Below are 27067 nucleotides of genomic sequence, written 5' to 3'. Positions count from 1 at the left end.
GGGGAGATCAGAAGCTACGACATGGGAAATAAGTACTTATGTAAAACACTGTATAGTAGGATACTGTATATTGTTAGATACAGTGCACTGCTGGGTTTTACCTCTAGTTGCCTATAGATGGAGTACTGTGTAAAGGGAAACCCTGCGATACACAAAGTCTGACTGGAGAAACATAGTAGTTTTGCTCTTATTGTTCTTAGTATTATTTTTTCAAAACAGAAAAAGGTCACAGTTGCTATTTCATGTGTTGCACACTTATCTCCTGCTGTGGACATGAGATAGAAGATGAGGAAAGTGGAGCAGGGGAAGAGATGAGAGCAATTGTAATTTCAAAGATGCAGGCAGATAAGAATTAAAATACTACACTCATTGTTCAACCCAAAGCAGATGGTATCTGAGATGATATGATGCATGCAAGCCAAGAGTGAGTCTCTTGAGGAAAGGGAAATAAATGAAAAAGCTTAGATTAACAAGAAATGGTCATTCCCATGAACTAGCTCGTTGAGAATAATATATAACGTAGGTTGGTGCTATTTGGTTAGTTTTCTGCTGTCAGTTACAAAATCGGCAATCATAAGTTGCCTTGTCTGTTTAACTTAGGAGAGTTTATTTATTTATAATGAGAAGCAGAAATAGGGAGAACGCTGTGTACTGTAAAGAACCACAGATGTCGTCAAATGTCAGAATCAGTTACAAATTAATTTTCCACTGTTCTCAATGTGTGAGGCAATAGTATTATTTTGCGGTTTTATTAAAGATGAATATCTGAAAAGCCTTAAACAATTTAACTTACCCTAAAAGTCGGTTCTATCATTCAAAACTCTGTCTGATGCACTTAAACAAACATGACCTAAATAGTACAATAAATTCAGCGGTTTCAGAGTCTTTGAAAGTCAGCAGCTGTGACGACATCAAAGCTTAACTCGGTCTTATCGGATCAGTGCTGCATTTTTCTCCACTTTTTCAATAAAAACAATCATCGTAAAACTTTTTAACACAACTAAGAATGACCCGTCAGGGACAGCTGACATTTCCAGGTTCAGCAGGTCTCAAACAAGTTCTGATTTATACCATTGTCCTTTAGATCTTCAACATTCCCAAAGCATCAAATAAGAAAGAAATGTAGGCAATCCCAGATTTGAATCTGATTAACTACGTCTATAAAAATGAAATCCACACTGTCACCTTTAAATAGAATACATGTCCAATACTGACAGATTGCTGTGTGTCAAACCTGAGAGAAACATATGACTCAGAAATCATCGTCTGTTGTTGTCTTAATACACTGAAGGTAAGTCATGACTTAAAAAGTTGTTACAACATACAGTCTGAAGCCAGAGCATAGATCACACACACACACACACACACACACACACACACACACACACACACACACACACACACACACACACACAGTTGAACCTGTCGTGAACTGGGGTTTTGGGCTGAGTTTGGCTCTGGGAGACCTGGCAATCGCTGCAACATCTGAAATTGCTCCTAATCTTGGTTCCCACAAAGTTGTTGGGAAATTCAGTTTTGTGCAGTTGGAGCAGCTAGTAAATTATGTTTTTCATGAGGTGCCAATGCGATAACGTTTGGCATGCTGACTTATGGAAGGCTGGTGAATTTCGCAGTGGACACTGATCCTGCTGGCTGAGAATTGAGATCTTCTGGATGACTGAGTCATGAGACCTCTGGATGTGCAAGTCAGATAAATGTCTGTCTGCACTTGAATACAAGGTCACAGGATTCACAGGTTAAAATTAAGGGGGCGTGTAGGATTGTGGCACACCAGGAAAAAAAAAAGTTTAATAACTGCACAAATACTTTTCATTAGAAAAGAAAAACATGAAGAAAAAATGGATCAAAGCTGCTAAGATGTTTTTCTAATTTGATTTACACCAGAATAGACCCCAGAGTGCTTTTAAACACAAGTGAGTGGCTTGTAAATTCTGTCACAAACAATAGAAGCCTGCCAGATGCCTTTATATCAGAGGATTTGTTTCAGATTACTTAAAAGAAGACAGCTATCATCACGCCCGGTATTAAACAAGCACACAATCCCATTACAGAAACACATGGCTTACGGTGTGAAACCACACTGTGATGGATGATGCTGTCCTGCATACGTATCATGTGTCTGTACCAAACATGTGTACCCCATCAATGAGATATGCTGCTCATATATTTTGGCAGCCACCAGCAGTGATGTTACCTACACCAGTAGAGGGCGCTGTCGCCTGGCTAAAATACATATTAACACTGAACCATAAAGGCTATTTTGAAAGATGGGATGCCATACACTCCCACATTATTAAACTGGTGTTTATAACACAGTGTATATGCAAACTTTAAACTGAGCAAGATTTCTGAGCTCAGTGTCCTACATTCTTCACGCTGTGTGTGCAATTCATATTTGATCGGATGACTCATAAGACACTATTGTTCTTATTTTTTTATGTTCAATCTTGAACCGCTGAGTCATCAGACAGCTGTACAAACGGAGTGGTGTTGTGGTGGAACAAAGCCATTTCAAAACATCTGTGTGTTTCTGATCGATCACCTGCTGCGGCCTCTGTTCTGTGGATCCAGTGCATTAAATATCAAAGAAGCTGCACCTTCCACACACAGTTCCTGGATGTCAAATAATGTTTTATCGCTCAGCCAGGATAAAACTGATATTTTAGACATTGATCCAAATGCTCAGAGAGAGAAAATGACTAAAAATAGATTCATTTTATACTGTATCTAGCTGACTGGAGTATTATAATGGTTTCCCATTTGGTCTACCCAAAAACCTCACATCTGATTCAGACCTCTGCTGCCTGAGTCTGACCGGGACCAGAAGGAGAGAACATATTACACCACATTTAAAGTCGTTACACTGGTTTTCTGTCAGTTTCCGTACCGATTTTAAAATTCATTCAATCTAAAATACCTCATATTGCACAGGCCTTTTTGTTTGACATGCTCCCAGTATATGAACCCGTACATCCCCTCAGATTATCTGGCTCAAAGCTGCAGGACAAAATGTATTTTGAGGCAGCTTTAGTCCACGTCAGCTAGAAAATAGTTGCAAATATCTGAAAAAAGTGACTGTTATAAATCTGTGTTGGAATATTCTCATGTAAAGAGGAAAAAGTCTACGTGAGCACGAGACCTCAAAGTTGTATTTTATTTCATGCACTGCCTTTGCAGCAGTTAAAGCAGCTCCCATTCCAGTTCATAAACTCAAAAGTGAAAGCTTTAAATCTAAATCCCCCAAAGGAGGTATAAATAGGCAGGCTTCTTATGCAGACACAACCTTCTCAGGCTTACAGGGTGGTGTAATGGCTGTTCTGTGTTAGGTTGTTTTGAAAGAACGTTGACCCTTCTCACTTGAACTTGCGTGTTTTATTCACGTTTTCTTGGCATGATAAATACTTCATGGAATCAAGCAATACTGGTTGCTGTTGTAATTGTTGCATACGTGATGGTAAAAGCAGAGGTAGCATACTGCAGAATATTGTGATAATTAGTGTAGTTTCCAGCATCTGGTTTGCAGCAAAGCTTGGTGCAATAAAACACAGAGTGCCACACACATCTGGCAGTGGATGCCTTTGCTGCATTGAAAGACAGTATTGGCATCAATAGCCATAGGCTTTAATTGCCAGCAATAAAAATACTTGTGTCCCTCTAGAGGGAGTCATATGATTTCCTCAAATCAAAACATATCAAAGATATGTAAAAAAAAACATTAGTTACAAATGGCAAAATGTAATCTGCAAAAACAAATCAAACCTAATGTCACGGCCTAGCCGTAAACATACATCCTTGTCTGTGAATATTGCATTAACGTAGTTAAGTGAACACTGAATTTAATAATTCATATACAGTATGATTAGTGCAAATGAATGCAGTTAGGAAGAACATCAGACAAACTAGCTGTTATCCTTTGATGATTCCTCTGTAATGTGCAGCTCCCAGTAGAGAATTTCTAACATATTCTGTCCAAAAGAAATGAAAAATCACAGCAAACCAGAAACGAACTCGTGCTTTCCCTGCATCTTAAGCTGTTCCCTATGAATCTCTATTTGTTTTCTTCTCTTTCCGCATTACTATGGTCAGTGCCACTGGGAATTGTTGTTGCTGTGTGATTAATACGTTGACCAGAGGGTGGCACTCTGGCAACAGCTGTAAATTGGTGGTAAACAACATAATATCTTGTAACAAGACAGCAGGACATAGCACCAACAGCATATTCACACTATGTAACCAGCAAGTGTATAAGAGACCAGTTTCCAGAGAAGAAAAAGGACATCAGTCTGGAGTAAACACAGCAAGCTGCAGCACAACACGAGTGAGAAAGCAGTTTTAAACTATTGCATAACTGTACTCTAGCCTATATTGAAACACAGTCGATTTAGATGGAATAAATGAATATAGTGTTAATATGATAATGCTTGTTGTAAAATAATAAGAATGCTTATCATAATCATCATAATGCTAATATTCTGGTGCTTGTGGCTGTGTGAAGAGAAAGAACTTTCACAAACTCTTATTCATTAACGTCAACGTGATGACACGTGATAATGCATTTACTCAGAGCAGTCTTTTAACGCTGAGTTGAAGTGTGTATGTTGAACTAAGTGGAAAGATCCATACATTGACTGTTCCACTTATCTTGCACAGAGTCACAAGAGGGTTTGAGACAGTCCTTACTGACGTTGGGTGAGAGGCAGGGTACTGACACACAGACACAGGCAACCACTCATGGTCACAAGCAATCGAGCATCATCATTTAATCCGCCCTGCATGAAACCATATGAGCAAACCCACACATCGCTGGGAGAATATGGATAATATAATAGGAATATAAAGTCTGCAAAAAACAAAAGGCTGGTTGGTTCAAAGATAAAAAAGTTTTGCTGTGAGGAAACAGTGTTAAATGAAAGCAGATAACACAGAACCAGAGTTTAATGACTGAAAGCTGACACAGTGTAATGACTGGAGCTGCTGGGAGAAGATGATTTAGGGCAATACCAGTTCTGACCTACAAGGCCGTGTGATCAGCCACACACTGCCACCATCTTGACCTGAGCATCTGTCACGGGAGACAACTCGGCTAAAACCACGACACCACCATTCTTCACTGAAGAAGGAATGACAATGGCTGAAACAGAGGGCTCTGTGGAGAATTTCCAGATCCCTTAATAGATCTTCCAGTCAATACCTATCTCGACCTTGAATTCCGAGTGTCAGCACGCTTCTCTGGCATCAGAGTTCAATGAGTTCAAACCTGAGAATTGACCGTTTTGGCCCATATCCCCCTATATTAAATCGTACTTAATAAGCTGTGGGGAGTATAGCTTTAGGCTGAGTTTAGTAGGACCATTAATCTGTCTGCGCTACAGAAGAGAGGCACCCACCTCTACCCTCAACTGTAATTGAGCTGATCTAGAGCTGTGGATGGGAAATTCAACAATGCTAAGATCACTAAATAAAACAAAAAAGACCATCCACTGTCTGGTCACTTGCTGTGTAGTAGTATGTTTAATTGTGTGTTAAATTACAGCTCATATAACTTACACTTCTGGGATTGACCCTGACTGTATGATGCACTGAAGACACCTGCATGTTCTAAGTTAAGTCTGTCTAGTGAAATATTTAAAATATAATAGCAATTGGTGAAATGGTTTGGCAAAAGAATTATGTACTTTTACAGTTGCCAAATTTGACCCAGTAACTTTGATGACCCCCTGCAGTAACTTTTATTATCACGCCACTTGTGAGCACCTCTCTATACTGTGAGCTTGCTAGTATACTCAGAGCACTAGGTACATGGCAACATGACAAAATAGCATGAACAAATCCAACTAAAACTACATGACTCATATTCATACCTGCAGACTTGAGGCAACAAAGAGGAAACTTAAACCCTTACAAAAGGTGCCTCGCAAGTGAGAGGTGGTAGATTTGTTTTTGGTGTGGCCAAACTCAATATGAGCATGTTTGCTTGTCATGTTTCTGTAGACATCCCAGAGGTGAAATGGAAATGACATATCTGTAGATGCAATTTGTAGAACAGCATCTGTTATAATACACATCTCGAAATAATCTAAATTCAGAGTGGGTGAGAGTGAGACACACCCGGAGGTAATATCGATGTGAGCATTACTCACAATCCCGCCTGGTCAATCAGACCAAATGTCCTGTCTCTGCTGTCATCCAGACCTTGCTCCCCAGCCCCCTGCAATAGCAGCCTAATCCATCATCCTGACTGCAGTGAGGAGGGATGCAGCATGCAGAAAAGCTACGCCCAGGGATTTAACTTTGTTACCTCCAGAGGTTATAAATCTCCAGCAGTTGTTTCCCATTGTGCTGGTAAGATCAACTCGAATTTCATCTGGAGGAACACAGTCTTTGTCCACTTGTGTATCTGCTTACAGCATATATAAAATGAGAACACTTTGCAACAGGATAATATGACTGAACTCAACATAACATGACAGATGCAGAGTGTATATAAAGGATAATCATAGCAAAATCTTAGTCAATTATAATGTGCATGAGGCTGTAGTGAGGGTGTGTTGGGGGAGGTTAACATTAACGAATTGTGTAGTTTTTCAGTCAAAATGAGATCATCACAGATATTATCTTCATATATAGCATCTCCAAATGAAGACTATTGCATTTCTGTCTTCAGAAAGAGGCTTTCACACAAAACATCACAACAAATGACCTAAAAGGCTCATACAATATACACATGCTTCTTATTGACCTACTGCTGATGAAATGGAAAACCTTACTGTAACATTCACACTTATTTGGATTGGTATATTGATTCTATAGTAAACAGTGGTATAAGGTCAAAGGCTAAGTGCCCTTTCAGGTACAGGCCACATATTTAAGACATACTGCCATTTCCATTTTGCTGATTTTGCTGTTTAACGAAGTCCTTCCAGTGTCATTTGTCAGGAATCATTGAATTGTGTGGGAATGCTTTACAATGCATGACCACATATGAAAATGCTGACCTTCAGAAAAGTGGCCACCTTGTTCCTAATAAAAGCTTCATTTGCAAAGGTATGTGATACTGAGACTCATTTGGCAGCTGAGTCTAATGTGCAGTGACAGTAATAACTGGTGTGGCTTCTTCAAACTACATTTTGTAGTGCAAAGTGTACAATCAGTATTTAACTGTCTTCCACTAAAAGCATGTCCAAACAGGCATGAAACATAACAGGGAGTGCATTGGCATGATAGAGAAGCTGAGCACTGTGAATCGTCTATTTTTAAAAACGCAGTCTGGTCATTGTATATTTTATTTATACATGGACTGCCATCCTTAAAAGAGAGCAAACACACTCATTCGGCAATTGCCTCCCGGAGGCAAATCAGCTTTTATTGCCGGAGCAGAGAGAGGAGGAGAAAGTACAGTACTACAGGCCATTCGGTGCTGTGTGATGCTTCATGAGCAGGTGACTGTTTTTCTGTGCACGAAGACAACAAAGAAAGGTCACATGAGGCTTCAAAGGACATTATGATATTTTATCTTGTGCACAGTCACAATAGATAAAGAGAAAACCCTCTTTTATTGTGCTACAGAAACATCTTTATGTTAGGAAAGGAAATTATTTATTCTGGCATGATCACACAGTCACTGTAATTATTCTATGGGCTGTAATGGGATTATTTATTCTTCACGTTCTTCTCTTCCTAATTGAACTCCTACATTATGACAGAGACCTGGTGATTATTACTTATCAAGTTTCACATGTGACCTTTGTAGACCAACATGCCACGCAGCCACAACTGAGCTCGCTGTATTCAAATGACAACCCCTTCTTCTGCCGATCAGCCCTCTTTCTCTCTCCCTGCTGTGCGAGCCAGGTTATCTTTAGTACACATCGAATATTTATACAGCAGGTGGCTGGGGAGTTGGTCACTGATATCTAAGGTGACTTGCTACTCCTCTGTGGGGGGTGTTGGTGCAGTGGGGTTGGCCTGGGATGAAATCACATGGGACATATTGTCTCCTCAGTGTGTCCTTTTATTCCACTTAGGCAAAGGATTATGTTTTGTGGTTGAATGCCTGCCACAGGAACCAAGGAGAATAGTCAATGAGCTATTAGAGTGAGTGAAGAATGGTCATTTGATTAGTCTCCAAAGATACATCATCTCTCAGCATCAAAAATCAGATCTGGGATCTATAAATAGAAGTCACACTCCTTACACTCGAGACAAAACTAAAAATGAGAAATGTCTTGACATTTGATGAACATGATGAGAAGCTTCATGTTGAGTTTTATGCTGAGGTCCTTTGATATATTCTCCTGAAATGGAAGCGAGAAAGGGAGGACGAAGGTGAGACAAGGTTCGTGCATGGACAATTCCTGTCTGTGGCTGTACTGAATGCTGATCATGTTGTCTGTGATTGACATCAACCTCATCCCTTTGCCTTTGCTGTGGGACAGCATGAATTATATTAAAAAAAGATGCAAGGATTGATATTCACAATAGCTTGTAACATTTTGCTTCAAGGACTGAATAATCTCTGTGGAGATCACTTGACTGTGACAGCGTTTCATGCACAACAATACACTACAGTGTATGTACATTTGAAATCTAAAAAGCCATAATTTGCATTGTCACAGCTCAAGCATAAATTGCTTTCTTACTGTGGGTTATGGCAGCAATGACTTTTAATGAGCTCACTGCTGTCAAAGAGCTATTTTCCCTTTGAGCTGGATTCTTTATAACACATTAGCAGTTGGTAGAAAATAATAACTTAGACAAGAATGTCAGACATGAAAAAGAGCAACAGATGTGCACTCCACTAACATAGCTGTTTACAATTTTGTAGTGCACAAACTGTACAGAAGTGTAGCACACCACAACAAAAGTAGGCGACTGAAGAAAACTTTTTTTTGGCCTGTCGCTCCGCAGACTTGTGTGTCCAATAATAAATTAGCAATTCTTAAAAGGCGTGGAGGAAGTTTTTGAGGATTGGCACTTCATTGTTGTATAGCCACAAAGCTGTTTCTGAACTGAATGTGTGAGATAAGTGCTTTGGAGCACAAACACAAGTGAAACAAAAGAACATGAGGTGGATATTGGTTCAGTAAGTGAGAGAGGGGGAGGAAGCACGTCTGCCGTCCAAGGGCATCATAAAACCCAGTGTGTATCTGCACAACAATGCCAACAGGGGCGCAAATTCTCCACACACTGGGAATTGATTTCACACAAAGAGTGGAGGACTTGGAAAGGTGTTTCCGAGACACACTGAAATACTGCATCTTGCATTATTGGATTTGGAGCCCAGCTTTCTGAATATTTTTGCGCTGCATCTGCAAGCTGGGGGATCTTGTTGATTGGGACTTCCCTGAGCCAGCACAATAACCTGTGGCCAGCTGTGGAAAGTAGTAATAATGGAAAATGTATTACAGCACTGTAATGTGCACAAATGCGTTAATGTATAAGCTGTTATACTCAAAGAAAAACAATAAAAGTGCCAAAGATTAAAATGACACTTGTGGCCCACATTCAAGTGAGGGGAGCCAACAGCTGTCAGTCTGAGAGACATTTGTGCCACATTTATTTCTGAACAGAACAAGCATTTTTTTAAATTTTGAACAGCATATGGAAACCAGGGGTCATTTAGGAGTCAAACATCTGTCCACAAATATCAGAAACAAGAAGGAAGAAGTGAGTGGATGCTGAAAATAGCATTCAAAATGTTGCTTGGTGCACAATATTTATGTGGGGTTAAGTGAGAGATTCTGGATACTGGATATAAACCAAGGGCCACTTCAATCGTAAGACAATGTATTGTTGCAGTTAAAAACAAATGCAATTAAAGATTAAAATTCAATTTATTACAGAAATATGAAATGCTTATAGTTTTCAATATGCCAATTATGTAAAATACCACCACATTTTTCTGTCTCTGAACTTGTTTGGGCTCGTTTGTCTACTGCCAAGTGTTTTCTCGGTCTAATTGGATTCAGATGCAAAGCATGTGATAGTAGTGACACGCCCCCTAGTGTTTGATGTCTGCCAGGCTCCAGGAGTTTGATAACCTTGCTCTGCGTCCGGGAGCATCACTGAAGGAATGTGAAAGTGGATTTGGACGCCCTCCTCTTGCCTGCTAATTGTTGATGCAGCCCCGAGGGTCTCTCGCATGGTGAACAGGGCTCATCGTCGGTCTCTTCTGATCTCTGCCCGCTCGGACCTACAATGATCAGCACCGAGAGCGTTTTGGACAGTGGAGAGCAGCCTTGCATCCGGCTGGAGCCCCTGAACAGCACACACTTGCCGGGCAAAGCGACGCCGACCGGCGGCAGCCGTGCTGCCTTGATGGACAGCAGCCCCAAAGTCACAGCCAACGGGGTGCACGACATAGAGGACCGGATTCTGAGGATCACCGGCTACTACGGCTACAACCCGGGATACTCCAGTCATAGAAGTGAGTAGAGTGATGGGGTCATCAGCTGATGTTTTTTCTAGCAGGTGTGAGATTGTGAGAATCCCAAGCACCACAGTTTTACAAGATTAAGGTAGAAAAATAAAATGTGTGCATGAAGGTGGTGCAGAACAGAAAAAATGCAGTTCATGCAGTGGTAGTGGGGTGTGGAAGGAACAATGCACTAATCTCTTTTCTATCAAATTACTTTTTATTTCCATTGGACTATTGTAAAAGCCGCTACTGCAAACTCAGCTAACTGGGTTTTAATTGTGGTTATTATGGAGCAGCATGATGTCAATCACTGCCACCATCAGCTGAAGGCGGAGTGATGTGCTGGTCCATCCATCTCTGATACTCATACACACACACACACACACACACACACACACACACACGAGTCCCCAAGAGTGTTGTGGGGACTTTAGATCTGATACATTTCCTAGAGATTTATCACAACCTTAACCTAAACCTAACTTTACTGTAACCTTAAACCATGTCATAACTCTGACATTCACAGATTTGCATGGGAGTGAGTAAGTGTGTTTTGGTCCCTACAATGTGAGTAACACATGGTGCACACACACACACACATACAGAGGGAGGAGAAACAGATGTAACACTATCAGACGATGTAATTACATTGCAAAGTGTCCCGCATGAAATGTTGCTGCCGTTTTCAAATTCAGTTTCAGTTCTCAAGCTGTAGCTTGATGTTGTCCAGAACAAACAGTAACTTGCCTCATCTTTTATTCCATATGTTGAATTAAAACAATCCATTTCTCCAAATGACAGCTGGTCCTGAGATCTATGTGAAGATTACCAGCTATTACCAGCTATCCCCCCCACATGCTTGAGCTATGGCAGTGCTTCAGTCTGTTACGCTTCTCTATAATTTTCATTTGTCAAGGTGGTTTTGATTGGTAGAGCAATTGTCCGAATTTTGCTGATGCGGGGAATTTGTCTGGGATTGGAAAAGAGAGCTGATGTTGCATTTTGTACAGGCATGATCTTTACGATCTTGCTTTCCAGTGCTGGTGAAGTATAACCAGTCAGATAATAACAGGGGAGGAGAACAACCATTGCAAGGCGCTGCACGCAGCCAGTAGCCAGTAGTTTTACAAATAGGTTTTTGGTGATGGATCTAAGTGAGCAGCGCACAAGGGCAGTCACAGACATTCACCTCTGTTACATAATTGGCCTACCCGTTGTATTGCTTCATCCTTCTCCCTTGAAGTTTCTTAAAGAGGTCCCCACATATGTAATTGGTAATCTATATGTAAACCTCTTGAGACGCAGCCGCTTACACATTTCACCCTGAAATGAATTGGACATGTCACACAAGCTCCCTAACATCTCCCTCTGGCAGTTACATAAAAGCTCAACTACAAATTCATGACTTGCGTGTAGTAGAGAGAGCTGTTCTGTGCTGTGAAGTTCCTACCCCAGTTTAGTATTGAACACTGTCGCTCTATGACATAATGCATTAAACCTGTTTTAAATCTCAAAGGAAATGTGAGTATGCAGATAGGGTCCTTTTCAATCAAGAACAGTTCCAGCTGAGGCTCTCTCGGATGAGCCGAGAGCATCTCAGTGGATTATTTCAGATAGAGTCTGAGGAAAAGGAAATGAGCCTGTCTCTCATTAACTGCCTCCTGTTTATCAAGGGTGTCAGTTGCAGTAGATTAACCATGAATGCAATCACGCACTTTCATTTGAGAATATACCCACTCGTCCAGATTAATCTATTTGAAAGAATACCTGATTAACAAGACGCACCCAAAACTTTAAATTGAAAACAGAGTTGACAGTTTTAATGGTTCAAGGACCTCTGAAACAACAGCAACAGTGTGTGAATAGTTCAGGCAAGGTTAAGCTGTGGTATCATTTTGTGTGCCTAGTTCTTCTAAATATGTGAAGAGCAGGATTTAGTATCAGTAGAGTTGCCAATAGTACTACAACAATTAGTAAATTATTGATTAGTTAAGACATAAACTTGTATCTGTACAGTAACTAGACATCTATTTTCCATATACTGTTGCCTTACTGGATGCTATGTGAAGAAGGGTTTTAGTCTTTGATGTGGGTTTTCAGGTATAAGGGAGCAGGTGTACCCATACCAAGCCTATAAAAGTCATTTTATGGAGGGGTTAGAGGGGTTATTTGATACGAAAAACATTTGTGCAGCCCCGCGTTTCTTCATCAATCTATCAACTGATTTGTGTGCTTGCCAGAGTCAACAGAAGGTATTCCTCGGGGCAGCATCACTGTTTTTCCTGCTTGCAAAGCTATTAAACATGCTGTTGCTGGTGCCGTCACTGTGCAGTAGTAACAAACCTGTTTTCCACTTATATGTGTAGATTATTGCATAATTATTGTGAAAGTCACTTCAGTTTCTTGCTGCATGAAAGTGTCACTTTGAATTATTTACACTGTTGTAAACTTTTATTTATTTATTTTATTTTATTTATTGAGAACCACGTGTACCTCAAGCTGGTGAGTATCATATTTTCCATAACAGACGACAAAGACAAAGGAGCATGTAAATAGAACAGGCCTCCTGCCAAGCCTATGGCATAATGATATATTTAGTAAGATCCTTTTGCCAGTTTGTTATTATTGCCACTTGCCATCTGTGTTGAATTAGAAGATGCCTCTAAGTGGTATTGTGAACTACATTTGGTGACAGGGTTTTTTATGTATACTGTACAGTTATGATATGAAGCGATAAGACAAGATAAGACAAGAAGATAAATTCCATCCAGAACAAGCAAGGTGCAATATTTCTTTTATTTGATAACAGCACAACTACAAAAATGTGCACTAGAAAAAAACTGAAATCAAATTTACTATAAACCAAAAAAGGAGAGAGCAGCATATTCAGACACTGTTTGCTCACTGTCTGTGAGCAGACGACAGTTAATGTTTTCGAAGCATCTCCTGGAAAACCAGTATAACAATTTGCTGTGTATCTTGTTTTGAATGGGTAATTTAGAAAAGTCTGTGGTGATGGCACGCTGCCCGTTAGGTAAAGAGGTACAACACAGCAGAGATGACAGGTCCTCGTAGTGGCAGTCCCACTCAGCACCGTGCCTGTGTTTTTCACCTCTTGCATCACAGTGAAGCAGTGGAGCTCTGAGGAAAATTTGAAGGACTCACAATGTTATCATTATGCACCGTGTTTTCATGTGCACTTCAGTCCGCAGAGAAAGTTTGGAGAGATATACAAAGATGATGGGCATGCTTTTGAACCCAGTCTTGCTTGTACTAATGGGTAATTCTCTTTGTAATATTTGAAGCCATTTATAGCCAGTGTAACAGCAGATGACTCTTGCCTTTCTTACTCAAACATTCTGTACAGTGTGCATGCACTTATTTTGGACTGTCCCATTCCCATGCCCGCTCACTTAGTGCTATTTATAACCAGCTCAACATCGAATGGGATATGAGCTTTGCCTGAACAACTCCTGGAGTGCTGTTATGCCTCACATGCTCCTGGGAATGAGCAGAAACACCCTGCAAGTAATGGCTGCAATATTCCTCCACTGAACTGCTGATGCGTACTTGTGCAATTGGTGATATGGTGTAGCACTGCATGTCAAGTGTCTTTGGTTGGCTCCAGCAAATTTGCTTCATGATTTTTCCTGTGAGGAAGTTTTTGTAATCCAAATGCAATATTACATAATACAAGAGCACAATATGTGCTCAGGTTTATAATGGTCTTTGACTGAGTTCTGCGCCACAGCAAAGGTCCAGCAGGCTAACACTGCCCTCATGTGGCCTGTAAAGCCAAGAACAACAATAAAGCAATGTTCCACATCCTCCACGACAGCACAGACACATCTGTACTTAATAACAATAGTTAATATGTTTTAAATTACTACCTCAATTTGTAAGTTGTGATGTAGATATGTAAACTATAGTTAACAGCAAAACGTATGTCTGCAGTGATTCACACACAGAGGCCAAAATAAAAGTGGGACTAGTGCCTGTTTTCATATAATTGTACAATAAAATAATCTACTCTGTTAAAAAGCTTTAACAGGAGGATAATAATGAAAACTTGTGTACCTCCTAAAGTTATGTTTAGTTCAACTACCACAAAGGTAGAGCCAGGTGGTTTTCCTGTATATTATTATTCGTTCTCTGAGCAGACAATAAATCTGCCATTTAAAGAAATGTCTGCAGTGCATTTAATGGTAATTTGGATATGACTGGGTACACAGATAAACACATTATAGTTCACACACAGAACTACCAATAGCAGAGTGGCAGGTGTAAAGGTCAGCAGTTTTATAAGTTCCATATGGAGAAATACTGTGCCTATTACTAAGATATTTTGCCCTGGGGGTGCTAACAGGATAATCCACCCGTGTTCTTTCCGATAATGTCAATGTCACCAGGGACAATCTAAAAGTCAGTAAAAGGCAGTACTATAGTTTACAGGAGAAATGGGTCCAATAAAACGGAGCATAATAAATGTCAGTGAACCGTATTTTTATGTATTATTGTTGTACTTGTGGTAGTGATCTCAAGCAGCAAATCCTAGTGTATTTACATCAGACTGAAAAAATGTGCATGATAAGAAGTAGGTGAACCGTTTCACAATCCTCACTGTGTCACTGCCTATGCACCTGTAATGCAGTACATCAAATTCACCACTACATGTCCTCGTTTCCCAATGTTACAATTACTTCCAGTTTAGTTGAAGAGAAAGCAATTTAACAAGCGCAAACACACAGAACTTCACTCAGAGCATTTCCTGTCAACGATTCTGCAAAAACTCAGCATCCTTCATCCTCCTTCTTTGGTGCTGGGCATTGCTGAGATGCGATGAGTTTCAGAGAGGTACTAAAGACAAAGACCCTTGTAATATAAACTGAGCAGCGTTGGTTAATTTAAATGACAAAGGACCCTGAATTAGTTGAGTGCATCAGTGTGAAATCCGCTGTTGCTATGGAGGTAAAGAGGGAGAAGGTTGTACTATTTTGTGCTTTGATCTCTAATGCAAGAGTGCCATTGTATTATATAGACTCAGTTCCCATTTTATTAGTTAGACCTGGTTTGGTTTTGGTTTGCTGGCTGTAGTTTTTAGTGCTGTAAAATTCTAGTATTATACTAAACAGTGTGCTGTTGTGGTTATGTGCTGTTGGACTACAAAGCTGAAGAGACAGAGTAGCGATAACCCACTGGTCAAATAAAGCCTGGACAATGAAAATGTGATTAGTTCAGCTAAGGTTACTTATACAAAAATGGCATAGACACGGAGCCGTGGTCTCCTTTAGCACCTGTCCCCCAGGTATTTCTCTTAATCTTATAGTGATTAGCATCCTAGGCTCTGCTGACTGGATCGTTTTTCTGTCCCCTCCCGGTCTAGAAGTAGGATCCACTAATCAGCAGGGCTATTTTTAAGTTTAACCCTTCTTGTCCCAGGGGATCGATACTCCTAGTTCATCCTTACACTTTAATGCACACTTAATGCACAAATGTTCATTCTCTCGACATCACTTAATGCTTTTACATTACTGTCCCACTCAGTGACCATGGGGAACAAGTGCACCGTGTTTCCAAAAGATATGTCCTAAAAATGAAATTTTTCAAAGCATTTCACTGATATTAAATTCTGAACTCAAACAAATAATTACAATGCTGTAACTGAAATGTGTTTCTGCAGTTTTCCATTGTTACAAACAATAACTGTGCTGTTTTCCGCTCTCTCACAGCCTGAAGAATGCACAGAGAAATACTCTGATCTGCTATTCTTTCTGTAGATGTGCCAGGATTTGGCAGATGAGCACAGGAGAGCACTGGAGACTAGAAACAGAAACGGGAGGGGCGCAGAGTGATGCTGATACAATGACAGAAATCCTGCACTAAATTAGTGTTGTTAACTAACCGACTTAGACAAAGCACCTTAACACTTACTGTATTGCATGTTTACTTTGAGTGATTTGTCTGTGTCAGGCCATAGTGCTTTTTTCCCTAGATAAGCTAGAATTGAATACACTGGTGAGAGGGTAAGCACTGCAGCATAGATTATATTAAGATTATGTTACCGTCTTCAGGGCCGCATATACTAGACACTGATATGTTGTTGATGTAAAGGCTCAAGCAATATTTAGGTCCATTACATCGAAACCACAGTTAGAGATAGAATGGCCGGAGGGTTTTCCTTGAGATGGAAACTCCTGACCGCATCCCAGAGGCTGACTCACACGGCCCAAACCGACCCTCCTCACTCAGGTCCAAACTGGCCGCTGATGAGTTTCCTATGACTGTGCAAGAGTGAGGACAAATTGTAGAACTCTTTTATTAGCGTGTTCTATTTATATTAGTAGGATGTATTACTACGTAAATATTTAATGTAAAAAAGCAATCACACTAAATGGCTTTCAAAGATAACATTTGAAAATGAAAGTGAAGAAGCTCAACTCCAGAGTGCTTACAGTAAGTATGACGGCTTAAAGCAATGAAGGACAGCATTTGTTCACACACAGCACTGACGCTGGCCACAGTGATCCGATCACACTCACTAGCTCTTTCACAGCTACGTGGCTATCAGATTTTAAAGAAACGTCCAGAAGTTTCTTACTAGTCTTACTCCAATAGGAGTAAAAATAGAGTGACCAGTCTTATTGCTATGGGGAAGACTGGTCACTCTATTGTCAACCCATGTGTTTTTACTAAGTCTGTTTGGATTTGTTGAGCCCCATTTGTTGTTCTGTAATGTCTTGATGTAAATGGCTCTGAACTCTCTACAAGCACTCATGTGCAACAGCTCAGAGTTGAAAAAACAATAAATATAGTTTGCATTAAGTAGTTTTTGAATTATGAGACTGACTCTCTATGTTGTTTGTGATCCTAGTCCCAATCCTAGTGTCTCTGTGTTGTACAGTCTGTGTGGAACAAGGAAAATACAATATAGAAACATATGTTAGTTGTGATCTGTAAAAATGTAGTAGTGATTGTAGTGAGGATTGTGTGGGAGGAGAGCTCTTATCATCCTTCATTTCAATACTTTGTGAGGTATTTGTGTCTGGTGTGGTCGTGATAGTTTTGGTCTTTTTCAAAGCTCAATTCATTAACAGGAGGCAACAGGAGAAACCTCTTATAATTTGATGCTCAAGGAGTAGAAGAAGAGAAGGAAATGTGCCAAGAAGAGAGAGCCATTAAAAGATAGAGAGGAGAGTATGTAGAAAGACAGGAGAGCCGGGTCAGGTAGAACGTGGAGGGGAGGAGAAAGGAGGGGCAGCAGCTAACGCAGCATAATTATCCCAGACTGCTTGGTTACCTTCCAAACAAAGCTGCTGATTTGTGGAGCAAAAGAAGAGGAGGAGAAAAGCAAGTGAGAGCTCGAGGAGGGGGAGGATGGAAAGAGATGAGGGGAGTGATTGCGCCATGCCACACACTTGAAGCACAGTCTCCCTTGGAGACAGTAGCAGTGCTGGATCACAGTATGACAGTGCAACAGTACAGTCTCCACTTCACTGCACTTCCACTGAGCTATCTCCACTGAGCTGTGCCACTATCCCGACAGACAGAGAGGGACAGAGGGAGAGCACGGGTGCCGGGTCGGAGAGGAACGGAGAGTCAGGACTGGAGTGGAAGACGACAGAAGAGTTGACAGAGCTCTAGAAGAAGGGGGCAATCAAGAGCGTGAGGAGAAAGCGGAGGAGTCAGGAGTCTGAGGATGCACAGAGGTAGCAGGAAGAGCTGCTGAGCGTGCAGCAGCAACCCAGGCGCACTTCCACACAATACACGCACACACACACAGCCTTCCCAGGGAAGGACAGTGTGTTGTGCCCACAGTGGAGGATGAAGAAGCACTCAGCCCGAGTGGCTCCTCTCAGCTCATACAGCACTCAGGTCCTGACCTGCCCTGTCTCTGAAGGTAAACTGAAAGAACTAGAGGCCCGGGACACCATTTGTCATATATACTATACTGTGTGTACTTAATGTGTGTGTGGCACACTTGGCAGCATTAGCTTATAATGTACTTTTTTAGTGACTTTTACACATGGTGTCTATTCATGTGCAATTTCATATACAGTAGAGGCTACTGATAGATAGTGTGATACTGAGACCTGTGTTGTGCGGCATATGATCAGTGTTCTGCTCAAGTCTTCTGCTTCATTCAACTGCTTTTTCAGTTAATTTACATGAAAGTGTACAGTACAGAGTCATACTGCTAATCACCTTTTCATCACTATCATCATAGCCACACCACATTATCTGACCTAATTTAGATAAAGGCTTAGAGCTGTTTGACAGCAAGCAGTCCTAGCACTGCAAATGTGACTGTGAGCTTCAAATTTGATTCAGCAAGGCTCCATCCATCAATGTCACTCGCATGTCTAGTCAGTGGCAGGGTTAAAACACAGGGTGGATTGAAATGTGAGGTCTGAACAGCATACTGCACGGCACAGAGCGGATGAGGTCTGTTATTGGGTGCCAGTTATGAATGACTACTCTGCAGCGCTGTCATTTCTGTAATATAAAGGTATAATGTTGATCCTTTAAAATACACTTTTATTAAACTACTGTGCAGTGAGGAACTGGTTAATGGATGAGTAAATACAAACATGCTTTAATTTCTAAAGCGTAAAGTATTTCATTAGTTGGTAGTATACTTGAAAATATGCTTAATTATGGATTGTTGTTTGACAGAGGTGTAAAGGAGCATGCCACAATTTAAAATTCTGTTTAAATCTCCGAGCAGATATTACAACTCTATTGTTAATATTTACAGTATAGTTGTATTTGTGGAAGGTGTATATCTAAATTTACTTCCCCACATTTCAACTACAAAAACCTTTGCAATGTGAATGCTGCCCAACAAAACAACAACAACAAAAAAAAAATCCCCAGGCTCATAATTATGCAACTAACTCGTGACAGCCGGCGCTGCTAATCTTTTATTTGAGGTGTTTTCCAAACTTACTCCTGTTGACTGAAGTTAACCTCAAATAGTGCTTTTTCTGCTTTAGTGACGTATTTCTCTGCAATGCTGCGCTGACAGTCTGTGTATCGCGGGGATTACTGTTTTCATTGCAACTTTTTTGCAACAATATTAGTCAGCAATAATACTGTCTGTTATGAAAATACAATTTTGGCCACGAGAGCTGGTTTTATGAGGCAGGGGAATAGTAGAGTTATTATATTACTGCATCTTGGCACAAGATCAGCCTGTAGTGGCATTTACCTCAGGACAGCAGAACCTTATCCAACTCCAAAAGCTGTAGGTTTTGTTAGTGCTGTGAAACACAAACCAACTTGCTCAGTGGACGAAGAGAATCAGACATTTTTTAAAAGGCGATATCAGATCTTAGTTTTCCAGTTAGCAGCCACTGACTCATTAGGTTGATTAAAAATCCTTGCTGTGACAGAATGTAATTAGACCAAATCCCTCGATGACTGTGCAAAAACAAAACTGTAACTGTGTTAAACCTTTTCCTTTGCCACATATTGCAAATTGGTTTCCATCTGGGACATACTGCCAAATGAAATATTTTACCTGAGATTTTTATCTGAGAGATTTTTTTTAAAATATATTTTTTAAACTCTGGAAGGAACTGTCATAGTCACTTTTTTCCGCTAACAACATAAAGGTTGTTTCATTGGTGCCCATTCTCACCTGTTCAAACTTTAGCAACCATATTTATATTTAACAGTATTTTCCATATTTAACAAATGTTAGAGAACGTCTTCAATGTTTCAAAGCTAAAATGGTGCTTAGATTGACAAATCAGTATGAACAAAGGTGTCATTTAAAATATGATAGTATAGCAGTGACACAGGTTGTTTACTTGTTGACTATACTTTAAGCACATGTAGCTGAGAGTACTTATTTTATTGTACTGTACCTGTACTAGTGAACGGTGAACCTTTAACTGTAATGAAGCTCTTTTACATTGTGGTATTGATACTTTTACTAAAGTATGTGAGATCAAAAGTCAACTTTTGGATAAACTTCACTATCATAACACATGTCAGTGACACCACTCATAGTACGTCTCATTATTGCGATGCAATATTGAGCACTACTGAGACACCCTGCTAGTGGAGAGCAGAGATACTTCCGGTACAACTTCCATTGCTGGCAGGACAATAGTGTCTGTAGCCATGGTGGAAACGGTAGAGCTTCATATGCTGAGCTAGGAAATAGAGCGCAGGCAGCAAACAACCGGCACATGTCATCTTTTATTCCTGCCCTGGTGTAAATTGATCACACTGTTGAAAGGTAAAGAACGGATGTGAGCTCTCTCTCTGGATATCCTCACACACCCAGCACTTCACATATTGTACCACACAGTTAAGGGCCAGGAGCCATTCACTCCCGCAGTCCATTAAGGCACTAGGCCAGATGCCCCATAGATTAAAATGATCTAAAAGCCCTCTATATACGTATGTACATATATGTACATATATGTACATATATTTTTTTGTTTTAATAGAGCCAATCTTCAGAAATCTACCCAAAACAAAAACAAAGCTTGACATTCATTTTTTGTGGAATGTCATGAAGTTAGATTTGCTGTTGCTTTCTGGTTTCTGTGCACACCTGACAACAGTGGGTGTACAGTATGTGCTGCCTCATGAGGCAACAAAGCTTTTTATAACATCCATAAGCACAATGTTAAATCAACACTTTTTAAACAAAGCCTTGCCTCATGACTCTGTGTCTTTATATTGACAAATGCAAACTCAGCTTGTGATCACTAAGAATGATTTGTCAGTAAAAGCCTGTGTGCAGGACCCCAGCCAGAAAGTCATTAGACTGTAATCAGTTGATCTGTTTTCATGCTGCAACACACTTGCATTTTCTTTTCTCTGCTTGTGTCTCATAAGGAGAGGATGGTTCAGAGTCTCATACAGAGACGCCAGGCAGTGAGACTAGCACAGAGAGCCGGTCATACCACTCATGTACCAACACCGCTCTGAAGGTGCTGGGTGGTCTGCTGATGGTGCTATGTGTCTCATCCTCCTGGGTGGGCACCACTCAGGTGGTCAAGCTGACCTTCCAGTCTTTCTCCTGTCCCTTCTTCATCTCCTGGTTCAGCAGCAACTGGAACATCCTCTTCTTCCCCATCTACTACTCCGGACACGTGGTTACCACGCGGGACAAACAGACCCCCATACAGAAATTCAGGTAACTTGCCCACAAAATTACATGTGTATTGATGTAGAAGGACAAAACTATTTCTGTTAGAGTACATCCGTACTTAGAACTATTAAAATGAACTGTAGCAGACAAAACACAATTGAGCTTTTTCCATGTTTTCACGGTAGTGTGATAAAAATGAGGGAATGTCACGTTTACAGCGAGCTGTGTCAGTCTGTCACCAACCATAAGGGGGAACTGCCAGACAGTTTTGTTTCTGTTTAACCTAGTAAAGTACCTGACAGCAGGGAAGAGAAACACAATTAGATACACACAAACAAGTAGGAAATGATCCAGACTAGTGTCAAGGTACTCTAAACACTACACGAGTGGTCCCTAGTGGCTTTGCTGCTCTTTACACTCAGCTAGAAACACCTGACTGCTCCGTAAGGAACCAGGCAACTAAGCAACCAACATTTCCATCCTCAAGGCATGGTCCTCTTGATAGCAAGACTAAAAGATACAACGAAAGACAATGATCCCATAGGAAAGGACCGGATGACAAAACTTCCCTCTCCCTAACAGGGAATGCAGTAAGCTCTTTGGGGAGGATGGGATGACTCTCAAGCTTTTCGTAAAGAGGACAGCACCATTCTCAATCCTGTGGACACTGACAAACTACTTGTACCTCCTGGCCTTGAAGAAACTGACCGCCACTGATGTCTCTGCTCTCTACTGCTGCCACAAGGCCTTCGTCTTTCTCCTCTCATGGATTGTCCTGAAGGATCGGTTCATGGGTGTTCGGGTCTGTGTGAAAACATCAACAGTGCAAATCATTATTTCAGGGGCAGGTTGTCTTACTTGTGAGAGATAACAGTGATGTCTCTGAATCTCCACCTGCAGATTGTGGCAGCCATAATGGCCATCACAGGTATTGTCATGATGGCTTATGCTGATGGTTTCCATGGTGATTCCTTTGTGGGTGTGGCATTGGCTGTGGGCTCAGCCTCAACATCAGCTCTCTACAAGGTCAGACTGCCAAGCACATTACAGGTTAACATTGGTGTGATTGTCTGTTTCACTAAATTTAAATACCTGTATAGTGACTGTTATAGGGACTAAACCTGACAGTTGTCGCTTCATCGTGCAGGTGCTGTTCAAGATGTTCCTGGGGAGTGCCAACCTTGGAGAAGTGGCTCATTTTCTTTCCACTATAGGCTTCTTCAACCTCATCTTCATCTCCTGTGTACCACTCATCCTCTACTTCACCAAGGTAGAGCACTGGGGCTCACTGTCCTCACTGCCCTGGGGATACCTGTGCGGACTGGCAGGACTGTGGCTGGGTGAGAGTGTATATACATCATGAGGAAGTCTGAGGATCATGGTTTCACCCATATGGTTCCATAAACAATGTTTGCAATGAAAAACAATGTTTATTTTTGATTAATTTGACACTTGACTTGGTAGCGATCTACATCTCCCCAGTCTTTATTGGTGATTTCTATATTTAAATGGTGTATTACTGCTAAAAACCAACAGCAGAATATAAAACACACTTGTTGTGCACTTGTGTGTTTGCTTTGCGTGCTTGTAAAAATAAAACAGGTTCCCCTTACTAAAAGTTCCACACCTCTCCAAAAGTTTACAGCGCCCCACTTTAGATGATTAAATAGCTTGTTTGTGCAAAAACAAAAACATTTTTAGTTTAAAGCTCAAATTTGTTTGAACCTTTCAACATGTTTCATATCTTTTACAGTGTTCAACATCCTGGTCCATGTTGGTGTGGTGCTGACCTACCCCATTCTCATCTCCATAGGCACACTGCTCAGTGTGCCGGGCAATGCAGGTAGGGTTTATGCGGTTCAAGTATCACCACAACTTTCCTGAATTGTGCTTCTTGACTGTTATGATGAAAATAAATATGATTGTAAAACAGAGTAAATGGCCACACATACAGTACAATGGTTTTGTATCGAGAGGTCAGCACTTAAGGCCACTGTAGCAAACAGATTACACAGCAAGTCTCTCATCCTGGAAACCCAATCATCAATGTGCCTCAACAAACCCTGCACCTATTCGCTCACTGAGGGAGGATAGGGTTGCAAAGGCGACACTAAATGCCTGCAGACAAGTTCTTTTCTATAACCACGATGGATTGTATGAAGGTCAGTGGGTTACGGCATCTTGTCCCAGCGCTCCAGACCGCAAAGACACAGAGAAGAGAGAGTGGATTGCTTTTGCTAATTATAAGCCGCATTTACAACACTAATCCCCCACAGCTGCAGTGTCCCGTGGTTTGTCTCACTTCATATAATTAATCTCACTTCGTTTTTGTTTATCGTCTCAGTCTCCCAGCTCCCTCATTTGTTCCTGTCTTTCTTTTCCAATGTAGCTGTAGATGTTTTGAAGCATGAGGTGATCTTCAGCGTGGTGCGTTTGGCAGCCACCTGCATCATCTGCTTGGGTTTCTTGCTCCTGCTGCTGCCCGAGGAGTGGGACTCAGTCACACTGCGTTTCCTTGCCACCATTGCAGACAAGAAGCCAGAGGAACACGGTGAGGAGCTCACAGAGTCCAGTGCCCACACTCGAAGCCGCAGTCGAGCCAATGGCACTGTCTCCATTCCACTGGCATGACATGGCTGACCTCTGTTGACAGTCTTGAAGCTACCTGTCTACTCACGTTCCTCCATTGCCCACCCAGGGGGAGATGCAAGACGTTCAGTCCACATGGACTCTATCATGAAGACAGAAAGTATTGTTTCGAACTTCACTCCAGAGATGTATCTCTGTCTCTGTCACTTCACTACCGGAGGGGAAAAGACAACATTTATAGATTTTGCTAATTGGAGGGGTGGAAAGTGTTATTTAGTTTCTTGAAATACTTGCAATGCTCAGACCCGTCTGTCCCTCGCACGCACCCATACCAAGAGCTGACTGACTTCCCCTGGCCTGCTCTGCGAACTGTATTCTGTGAATATAAATATTGGCAGGGCCAGTTTGGCTCAATCTTATATGTATTTATGGTATTTATTTAGACTTGTATCATTAAAATTTATTTCAAGTCTTATTGAATAGTATTATAGACAAGAATGACAATTATACTACGCGTAATGTACAGGCTTTTTTGGTTTTATAATAAAGAACTTAAAACCCACATTCATAGCTGTGGACATGTGTTATTAGTTTATCTCAGGACCATGAATTTGTGGCTAAATCCTTCATGTGGTATTATTTTGGAAAATTCTTTTGCTTTTTGTTTTATTTGTTGCCCGACATTGCTGATACTGCTGGCAAACTATCACAGGTACTTCACATTAAACCAGCACATTGGCATCCTGACATAATTTAACTAACTGAATCATCCACAAGACCGAAATACGGAGCATGGTTGTATTATATACATTAACTCACTGTTAAGGATCGTGGAGGGACTGGAACCTATCTCTCCTCTGTGTAATTTGTAGGCACACGTGGGCTAGTAGTTGAGCCTGAATATATTTGATATACAGTATATTGTGTTCACATAATAGAGCCTAAATGTGGTCCCCACTATACCTATCATGGACAAAGATTTTAGCAGAACTGAGTGGTGTGATTCATACTGTATTAATTATCTGTAAAGTGCATTGCACTGAGTTTGCACCAATGACTTTGCAGAATAATAACTATAATATACTATATGATGCTTTCATGTTCTGCACATACGATATGATGCTTTTATATGCCACCACAAACTGACACACATATACACTGGAAATTAAAAAACACTGAGAATCATTGTTATGTTACTATAATTTATCCTTTTTCACAGATACACAGATACTGTGGTAATAATGCATGCATATCTGAAAAAGCCCATGGGACATGCGTTGCCTATACAGCATAATAAAATTATCCTTTCTTGTTGCAAAACATGATGTTAAAATTTAATTCAAGTCCAAATGTGCTATTGAGATAATGAGGGAGTCAGTAGAATAATTTTTCAGCCTTTCTTCATCACTCTCTGCCACAGATTCACACAAGCATGCTCCCAAGAGTCAACCCACTGTGCCATTATGGTTCCTAGAGTGCAGTCAGTGAGTTAAGGCGTATAATAAAGCATTTGCTGAGAAGACGGTTTCAGTGAAAACAGTTGCGGTGGCATTTTAACATAATAAAATAAATGATCTAGGAGAAGCACAGACCCATAATATTCAATTCTTAATTCCTTGATGGTCATGGACACGCATCTGGTTGCTGACATAAGACGTTAATCAGAATCCCTGTAGTGAATGTGAAATACTGCTTCAACCACGATTTGTGCTCATTTTTATTAACTATATACTAAATATATACTTTATGCTAAATTTTGACCTGATGATGAGACAGAATTTCTTTGCAACAGTTGTTGAAATAGTTCCATAAAAAAAAGAAAAATGTCAACTTCATCTCGTTCCTTTGTGCATTGTTAATATCTGTGCACACCATAATGTATGTGATACAGTATGAGGGAACAGACAGAACTACAATGTCTGTCTCTAATGGGGGGGTCCCTGAAAATAACAGGTTCTTTCAAGCATTAATTTATAAGTTACGAAGTAACCTGTAGGGAGAGTTGCCATAGAAACTTAGCTCATTATAATGAAAAAGTATGAAGGCAACGTTGGTGTGCACACTCCTTTAATGACAATCAGAAGTGTTTGTTGCATTTGTACTTTGGCACCAGACAGAGATGCATCAGGACAAAGATTCAGTTCCACAGCAGGGTTGAAGTGAAGACCACCAGGTTTACTTGGGAGCAGCTGGAACACATGGGGAAAACTCAAGAGTGGTTTTCTATAGTTGAAAATGTTTTTTTTTTTTTTTTTTAAAGGAAGTGATTAAAAACAGATGGACCAACAGTAATAAAATGTTTTGTGACAGATGTGAATAAATTAAAATTGTGAAATTAGTAATTTTAATTAACACCAACCTGTACCAATGGTAATGTGACTCAAAAGGGAAAAGTTGGTGCGTTGAGACAGAGAGCAGGACAATGGGTTCCACAGGCTCCAGATCAAGGCTGCGTAAGGTAGCTCCATGTAATAGTCTGCAAGAAGAGGAGGAACAGCTCGAACAACAATGGACTCTTCCTGCTCTGTCGGTCACCCTGGAGCAGCCGCCAGGATCTTGCAGACATAGAAAGACAACCTTGCCTCCATTGAAACAGGATATAACTCTTTCAGGTTAGTAGAAATGTTCTGTCTGAAAATGTTCACTGTCACTCAGGGATTGTTTTTATTGCTTTTATTATTACTTATTACATATCACTGTATTGTTTTAGGGCTTTTGATACTACGTAACTTGTAACATGTATATGCGTGTGCTTTAAGAACCACGCTTTGCAGGTAGCATCCCACAGAATCAAAGCAACAATTCACACCTATCCACGCCAAAGACCCCAGGTTAGCACAGTAAATCAGCTGCCTACTACAGTTGTAAAGTAACTATAACAGGGTAGGCTTGTTGCCTGATTAATAAGAGAAGTTATCTGTTCAATCTTG

General features: G+C 40.7%; 1 protein-coding gene across 3 annotated transcripts; it reads left to right on the top strand.

Moving 5' to 3' along the window:
• The first annotated feature begins 10101 nt into the window (after positions 1-10101).
• slc35f4 (solute carrier family 35 member F4) lies at positions 10102-23872 on the top strand. Of its 3 annotated transcripts, none has more exons than XM_026355772.1 (6): positions 10102-10447; positions 21293-21593; positions 22131-22350; positions 22449-22574; positions 22696-22888; positions 23302-23872. In XM_026355772.1, exons 1-6 carry the CDS (start codon positions 10219-10221, stop codon positions 23430-23432), a joined length of 1200 nt encoding a protein of 399 aa, XP_026211557.1. In that variant the 5' UTR covers positions 10102-10218; the 3' UTR covers positions 23433-23872. The 3 variants fall into 3 exon arrangements, with proteins under 3 accessions (XP_026211557.1, XP_026211556.1, XP_026211558.1); XM_026355771.1 differs by having other exon boundaries at positions 22449-22598; XM_026355773.1 differs by lacking the exon at positions 10102-10447 and adding an exon at positions 17916-18335 and having other exon boundaries at positions 22449-22598.
• The last annotated feature ends 3195 nt before the right edge of the window (positions 23873-27067 follow it).

The sequence above is a fragment of the Anabas testudineus genome, chromosome 12 (genome assembly GCF_900324465.2).
Source record: "Anabas testudineus chromosome 12, fAnaTes1.2, whole genome shotgun sequence".
In the NCBI taxonomy this organism is placed as follows: domain Eukaryota; kingdom Metazoa; phylum Chordata; class Actinopteri; order Anabantiformes; family Anabantidae; genus Anabas; species Anabas testudineus.
Note: the sequence above shows the minus strand (reverse complement) of the source record. Positions and strands in the feature narration are given on the sequence as shown.